We start from the raw sequence: 8,316 nt of genomic DNA, 5'->3' as shown, positions 1-8,316 counted from the left end.
GGAGCAGCCAATCGCGCCCGAGGGAGGAGGGCGCGGAGCCTATCAGGCGAGAGGAGGCGGGCCCGCCTCACTGCTCATCCCGTCCCGTCCAGCCCTGTTCGTGCATCCAGGCGCCCGCAGGAAAGGAATGAAATCGTGGTGGTGAAAAGGGAGAGGACAGAAGAGGGAGTGGGGGGTGGACGGTGGTGTCCCAATCCTTCGCTTTCGCCGTCCTGGATTCCCTTGGTGGTGGAAGAATGCGCTAATGAGAAGGAAAAGAGAGTGCCTGGGCATACGCAGAGTGCAAAACGCGTCCTGCTCTAATGCATTGGAGTTCAGTGGAGAAATGAACAACTGGGGGAGGGGGGTGGGGACGGACCAAAACGGAAATAAACACCAGGACGCGTCGAGATGGCTTTTAAATCTCGCCTGTTGTTTCTAAAATGAAAAAAAAAATGCTGCCTTCAAGTCTCCGTTAAGCCACAGGAATTTTATTTATTTATATCCCACCTTTTTTACGCGAGGCAGTGTGCATGACTCGGCTCTTCTGTTGTAAGTGGCCTTTTAATTAAGGCGCTGCTTGGAGTCTGGCATCTCAACAACACCTGCTTTCTGCAAAACCAGCTCATCCACAATGATGTGATGGTGGCTGTGGCTGTTTGTCCACCTGGGGGCGCTGCAGCATAACCATGGTATTATCTCCTTCGCTGGCCTCATAGGCACCAACTCCTTGTAACCGAGGTCCCTTCGACCCCCCCCCCAATAATAATAATTGAGGGGGCCGCCCCTCCCCCATTTGATGCGCATTGCCATTCAAATGGTGTGTGAATGCCATGTGTTATAGAAAAGGTGTGGGTTTGTTTTCCCTTTGGCTGCTCAGATTTGGCAAGTCGGTTTTTCGGATAGGGATATAGACCATATCCGTGGGTACCAAGCTTCTGCGATCAAGCCCAAAGCAGTGTGCCATCGCAAGGCAATCTCCATTCAAAGTAGCTGCAGGGAGAAATATTAGGAGATCTTTATGGAAGACCCACATAGACTATGTGTCCATTATTCTCAGTACAGCCAGTTTGTGAGAGGGTGCTGTGTGTGTCAAGTTGATCAGGCCTGAGACACACAAGAACCTTTGTTTTGCAAAGGGAATTCAAGGAGACAACCTGGGGGGGGGGGGTCTTCCTTTGTAAGGGAATGTATGGGGGGAAAATCCAGACCAAAAATGAAAGTTCAAAACTTTATTACCTAGCAAAATATTTAAAAAGTGAGGTGTTTTCTCCCTTGTGGAGATTGACTCTGGGAAAAAGGGAGAGAGAAGCTGGAATGAAGCTATTACCCTACCTAGCAGCGCATAAGCCCTAATCATAGCTGTAAACGTTTTCCTTTTTTTAAGGGAAATTCCCTTATTCCGAATAGGATTCCTCACAAGAATAGGGAAAAGTTGACATCTATGAAATTCATACACACTCAAGAGTACACACACCAAGGAACCTGAGTAAAGGTTTTGTAACAACCAAAAATAGGGGGAAAGTGAGGCCTGCTGTTTAAGTCTTTTCTGAATTATAATCCTTTCTTCAGATTGTAATATTTTCCCCAGTTGCCTTCTCCCACTCGGTCTTATCTGCCCCAAATTGCCTTCCTGGTGTTGGCACTGAAACAGAACTGCCTTCATAGACACATGGCAAAGGAAATTCCACCCCACAGGATGTAGAAAACGGTGCTGAGCTGCGGAAGCAGGCATTTTCCCTTTGCCCAAATTATCCATGATTGTCTCAATATTTGTCCTTATCACATGCTCTGGAACTTCCATTTGTGTAGGTTCAAAGTTAGGGCCAACCCTGCTTCTTTGCTTCTTAGTTGTCTGTAAGCAAAACCCGATCACTCGCAAACACACACATACACGTGTTAACTGTTCTGTTCAGGTTGCCAGGTCACCTTGGATTGGTTTCAAGGCTGAATTACTCGGCAAAGCTAATGATCAATCTAGCTGGATTAAGGACACAGGTTTTTTACTGATAATGAAAGGAGAGATGTTTTAAAAGCATGATGTATGAATGCATCATTAGCATAAGTATCTCTAACAAATGTTATTTATTTCATTAAATGTATACACCTCTTTAAAAAAACCTTGCTCAAACCTTACTTACTATGTTATGTATTTTTGTGCTTTTATACTGTAAGCCACCCTGTGATCCTCAGATGAAGGGCGGTATATAAATTTAATAGGTAAATTAAATAAAATAAATAAATAAATAAATAAACAGTAGATTACTTAACTTGCTAGGTTGCCAAATCCACAAGTTGGTTCTAAAACTTCTGCTTCTTAGGGTTATCAACTTACTAAAACCATGTTTAAAGATACAAAATGCATTTTAATCATCACACACCCACACCCCAAACTACTGAGGGTGGAGGAACTACAGTGGTACCTCGGATTAAGAACTTACCGTATTTTTTGCACCATAACACTCACTATTTTCCTCTTAGAAAGTAAGGGGAAATGTCTGTGCGTGTTATGGAGCGAATGCCTGCAGGTGGCGGGGGGGATCTGCTGCAGTCGTGAGCAGAGGATCCATGGGTCCCCTTCCTTCCCTCCTCTGTGGTTACAAAGCATGGATCCACATGGATCCTCAGGATTTTTGCATTAGGCTACTCCAAACTCACTGTCAGATCACATGTCTGTGGCTACAGCATGAACCACAAAAATCATCTATCCACTATTTCGTTTAGAATATTTTTTTTCTTGTTTTCCTCCTCTAAAAACTACGTGTGTGTTATGGTCTGGTGCGTGTTATAGAGCGAAAAATACGGTAATTCGTTCTGGAGGTCCATTCTTAAACTGAAACTGTTCTTAACCTGAGGTACCATTTTAGCTAATGGGGCCTCCTGCTGCCACCCCGTGATTTCTGTTCTCATCCTGAAGTAAAGTTCTTAACCTGAGGTACTATTTCTGGGTTAGCAGAGTCTGTAACCTGAAGCGTCTGTAACCCAAGGTACCACTGTACTAAGAACTGATAGGTAGGATCTCTAGGAAAGGATGTCTCTCACATACTTTGGACCTAAGTCGTTTAGGGCTTAGGAACCAAAGGGAGAGGGAATTGGAATGGGCAGTTTTGACAGCAGGGAGTAGACTGTCCCTGGAAAATCGGGACATTTGGAGGGTCTGCAATCACACAGCATTTGCCTCTCTCTGTGTGTGTTTGGGTTGTTTTGCTTACACATGCCAGAAGCAAAAAAAAAAAAAAAAAAAAGCCAGCTTGGGGGTGTGAGTTACGAAACGTCAGCAATTTGGCCTTTGCTACTTGAATACACAGAGATTATGGGCCTACCAAATGGATGTTCCCACACATGCGAAAAGGACAACGAGGCATTTTTTTTATAACGGGAACACAGATTTTGGTGCTGCTGTGCAGCTTGATGGCATCCCGCATCCTCCATCCCAATCCCCATATTGGGTCATAACATGTTATTGGGCACACTTGCTCTGGAGGAACCAGGACAAGGAGAGATGCAGGAAATCAGGGCTGGTCTGAATGCACAGGAGATTGGCCACAGCTCCACTCAGCCTTGAGTCTTTGTCCTGCATCAGACTCTGGAAGTCAGAAAGGCCACAGTCGCACAGCAAGGACAACTCGCTCAGGTCCAATGACTGCAGCTGCACCAGTGGCTGAAATGTAGAGTGGGAGAGGGTCACTATGGGGTTCCCATGGAGGCTAAGGCTGCGCAAGGATTTCAAGCTGAGGAATGCCTCCTCGGGAATGATGGGCAGGAGGTTGTCAGAGAGATTCAGAGTTTGGAGAGACACCAGACCCTGGAAAAGTCCCTCAGGAAGGGCCCGAAGGCCATTGGAGCTGAGATTCAGGACTCTAAGGTTCTCCAAATGCTGGAAGATGTCCACACAGTTCTCTGTTTTCCAGATGTTTCCCAGGTCGTTATGGGAAATATCTAGTTCTCTGAGCTGCCTGGGGCCTCTCTCAGCCCTGAAGCACTTTCCCAGCTGATTGCCTGAGAGATTCAGGAAACGCAAGGTGGGGTTTTTCCCTAGTTGACCCCAGAGACTCCCTAAGTCACTTAGGCGGTTGGAGGAGAAGTCAAGGTGGGTCAGGTTGCTGCTAAGACGTTCAAGACCCCAGGCATCCCCAATCCTGTTTTGCCCCAGCATCAGGCGCAGAAGGGATGGGAGTTTCCCTGCTGGGACCCTCACGAGAGCATTGTCCTGGAGGTCAAGGGTTTGCAAGGAGTTCAGCCCCACCAGAGCATCGTGTTGAACAATCCCAAGGTGGTTTGAGTTCAGGATGAGGTGCTGGAGTGGGGATGACCTCAGGGGTCGAAGGGCTTCTGTGTACAGCTCCCCAAGCAGATTGTGGGACAGGTCGAGAATACGCAATTGGCTCAGCCCAGAAAAGGCCCCATCCTTGATCTCAGTAATCTGGTTGGATCTCAGCAGCAGGATGTTGAGGTCTGGGAGCCCCGAGAAGACAGATGGGCCCAATTCCCTGAGGAAGCCATTGGACATGTCAAAGGAGTAAACTCCACTGCCACGGAGGCCAAGAAAGGTACTAGGCGAGATGCCCTTGAGGTTACGGAAACCAAACCCGCTGCCGAGGGCGGCTGAGTGCTGCATCTTGAGGTTATGGATTCGAGTGCCATTTAGTCGTGTGATGAACTTCTGAGCTTCCATCGCGTTCCATGAGTTCGAAGAGACGTCCAGAGTTCCCAGCACGATGCTGAAGAAAGGGTTGGTGCAGGCATTGGGATTAAGCAGTCGGTTGGATGAGAGGTCAAGCAAGGCCAAATGGTGCCCCCTGAGGTGCTGTAGGTCTTCCCCACAGATCTCCCTAATTTGGTTGAGCTTCAGCTGAAGGACGCTCAGCTTCCTCAGGCCCTGGAAAGTTGGATCAGGCCTCAGCCTATGGATGCGGTTTCCGGAAAGATCCAGCCTCTTCAGCGATACCAAATCCTGGAAATAACCTCTTTCCAGTACTTCTTCGTCAAAACCATTGAAATCCAAGAGCAACACCTCAAGCTGGGTGAGGCCGCGGAAAGCAGCTGGGTGCAAGGTCAAGTTCTTGTTGCCACCAAGATCCAGGATCCTGACACTGGGCACATTCTGAAACGCCCTTTCTCCGACATAGAGGGATCCTCCCAGTTGCTTCCCAAGAGACAGCATCCTCAGGGACGGCATTTGGGAGAAGGAGGAATCTGAGATGTTGGATAAAAAGTTGAAGTTCAGCAAGAGGACCTGAAGGGAGCTGTCCGTTTCAGGGACTTCCTTGTGTCTTTGAGCTTGGCAATTGGCCACCAGCAGAGAATTCACTTGGGTATGGTAGCAGCGGGGCTGGCTGTCAACAATGGACCCCAAAACCAGCAATAAGATGATCCTACTAAAAGGAGCTGGCAATTAAGAGAGAAGAAAGGGGACATTTGTTAGTTCCCTGTTCATTTTCCTAGCACAGTTTGTCCTGTAAAACTAACTTTCCTCAAGTTTAATGGGGCAAGAAGAAGCTTTGACAGTTGACTGATCTGAGAGATGGCATAATTTGGCTGCTGATAGTCCCAGATTTAAATGCCACCTCTGCAACAAACACACAAAGTGGTCCAATATTGTCTCATTTGATGGGCAGCAGCAAGAGCCCTTAGGGTGTTCCTGTGCTGAGGCCTCTCCCAGCATTGCTTGTCCAAGAACCTTTCAACTGGAAATGTGAGGATTTTATAATTTCGGGTATATTCTGCCTTTCCTCTTAAGGAGCTCAAGGCAGCAATCATGGTTCTCCCCTTTCTCATTTCTTCCCTGCAACACCCCAAGTGGCCCAAGATCACCAAATAAGTTCCATGGCTGAGTGGGGATTTGAACCCTGGACTCACAGACACTAGCCCAACAGCCACTGCACCAAACTGGCTACACAATATCCCAAACTGAAGAATCTTGGGCATGCAAAGCACGGGATCTAGCAATAGAGTTGCGGACTGACCAGCAAAAGGACAGGCCATCTTTTAGCCACCTTTTAACACCCTCTTGATGTGCAGAAAACTGCAATAAAGGTTCCCTCCTCCCACACAGTAAAGAGATAAGTCATGGCCATCTGCTGATGTCTGCAGTTCAAGCTGTTGGCCTTGTGAATAGTAATAATAACAATAACAACAACAACAACAATAATAATTGTACCCCACCCATCTGACTGGGTTTCCCCAGCCACTCCGGGTGGCTTCCATCATATATAAAAATATAATAAAACCTTAAACCTTAAAAAAGTCCTTATACAGGGCTGCCTTCAGATGTCTTATAAAAATCAGATAGTTGTTTGTTTCCTTGACATCTGATGGGAGGGCTTTCCACAGGGTGGGCACCACTACTGAGAAGGCCCTCTGCCTGCTTCCCTCTAACTTCACTTCTTGCCAGAAGGCCACCAGAAGACCCTCCGAGCTGAACCTGAGTGTCCGGGCTGAACAATGGGGGTGGAGACGCTCCTTCAGGTATACTGGGCCGAGGCCATTTAGGGCTTTAAAGGTCAGCACCAACACTTTGAACTGTGCTCGGAAATGTACTGGGAGTCAATGTAGGTCTTTCAGGACCAGTGTGGAAAAAGTTTTGGATCCCACAAAGGCCACGGAGTAATGGGCCTTCCCCATCTTAAAGCTCTTCACTAACCTGAAGGCTGATGACTCACCTGGCAGGGGAGAATTATTGAATTGCTAGAAAGAGGACCGGTCATATTGAGGGACTCAAACCCCACTTTATCTTCTGTCACTCACCTTTTGGAGCCCTCCAAAGTGGGCGACTTTGGTGAAATCTCGGCATGGTGTTGAAGCTGGTGCAAAATGAGACTCTCTCTCTCTCTCTCTGCTGCTGCTGCTGCTTATGGGTTGGCACAGTCCTTGCCCCATATAAACACCACCCGAGCAGTTCCCTTTCTGGGCCCCACGTCAACAGCCTGTGTTGACTCAAATGTGATTTGGAAAGATGCATAATGGGGAAATACTGGGGAAATTCCCTGAGGGCCCTTCAGCAGATATTACTGTTCCCACCCCCTGCCACCGCCTGCCGCCATGCTAGCTCATGCACAACATTTCCTAGGTGCACAGATCCTTAAAGATTGCTAAAACCAAGTCTACCCAAGAATAACTGCAGGCAGGCTTCCTGCACTTTGTATCATTGGGTGAAAGTGGAAATTTCAGGCAAGGTACCTTGTCGCCCTGCGGGAATGTCCTCTCCAGAGCAGCGAATCATTTCCATTTGCAGTTTTGTCATCTTGCATTTAAGGCCAGAGTGGCGAACTCTCTGCCTTCTGTGCCACATACGCCCCCCGAAAGCAATTTCACCCAGCTGCCCGTTTCCCTACCAACTTTTTGAGAAGGAGTGGTTGAAAAAATTATTCACAGTTGCATTTGCAAGGCAGGGCGGGCAGGGAGAGCAACATGTTTCAAGAAGGGGGGAAATGAAGGGCCTAAGCTTTCAACATTGCGTGTCCCTTTCAGCTTGTGCATGTCACATGCATGTAATGTAGGACTGTAGTCCTCTGTATGAAATCCCTAAACTCAGCCCAGAACTGAGTTCAGCAGTTTGGAGAAGCAGTGGCATAGGAGAGCCGAAAATATTGCCAATATATTTCACATCTGGCAACCCATGTGCCCCTTGGGTTTCAGTTAGTACATGGGTAGACGAGTCTAAAAAGCCTGGGACACAAATTTTCACAGCCCTCTAGTGGCTATGGTGACTCATTTACCAGATACGGTACAGTGGTACCTCGAATTAAGTACTTAATTCATTCCGGAGGTCTGTTCTTAACCTGAAACTGTTCTTAACCTGAAGCACTACTTTAGCTAATGGGGCCTCCTGCTGCCACCACGCCACCAGAGCACGATTTCTGTTCTCATCCTGAAGCAAAGTTCTTAACCCGTGGTACTATTTCTGGGTTAGCGGAGTCTGTAACCTGAAGAGTATGTAACCTGAGGTACCACTGAATAATGTATTTAGCATTAACTCTGGAAGTGTATACCTGATTCTGACTAAACTAAGTCTACTGATGTATATTTTGTTCTAGGAGGCTTAGTTTGGTCAAAATCCAGAGGAAGGGAGAGACCCACGCATGCCACCTTGAGCTCCTTGGAAGGAGGAAGTGGGATATAAATGGAATAACAATAATGAACAAATGAACAAATCTGGTTGGCCACAGAGACAGGATGCTGGACTGGATGAGCCTTTGGCCTGTCCCAGCTGCTGCTGCAGGACCTTTCTCATGCTCTCATGAAATCATGCAAAAAGGAGCAACTGACACGGTTTAATTTTATCCAGAGCTACAGTTTCCTGGCTGCTGCAGAAACAAAATAGCCTTCACCAGTGAA

The 8,316-nt window shown here is 47.4% G+C and overlaps 1 protein-coding gene across 1 annotated transcript; it reads right to left on the bottom strand.

Moving 5' to 3' along the window:
• Window positions 1-1,196: 1,196 nt before the first annotated feature.
• Window positions 1,197-6,818, bottom strand: LOC308465600 (toll-like receptor 5). The gene is made up of 2 exons (XM_080985591.1): window positions 6,727-6,818; window positions 1,197-5,367 (listed from the first exon to the last, which is right to left on the bottom strand). Exons 1-2 carry the CDS (start codon window positions 6,770-6,772, stop codon window positions 3,440-3,442), a joined length of 1,974 nt encoding a protein of 657 aa, XP_080841717.1. The 5' UTR covers window positions 6,773-6,818; the 3' UTR covers window positions 1,197-3,439.
• Window positions 6,819-8,316: the final 1,498 nt, after the last annotated feature.

This window comes from Podarcis pityusensis (assembly GCF_964106645.2).
Source record: "Podarcis pityusensis genome assembly, chromosome: 16".
Taxonomy (NCBI): domain Eukaryota; kingdom Metazoa; phylum Chordata; class Lepidosauria; order Squamata; family Lacertidae; genus Podarcis; species Podarcis pityusensis.
This window is presented reverse-complemented; position numbering and strand designations above follow the sequence as displayed.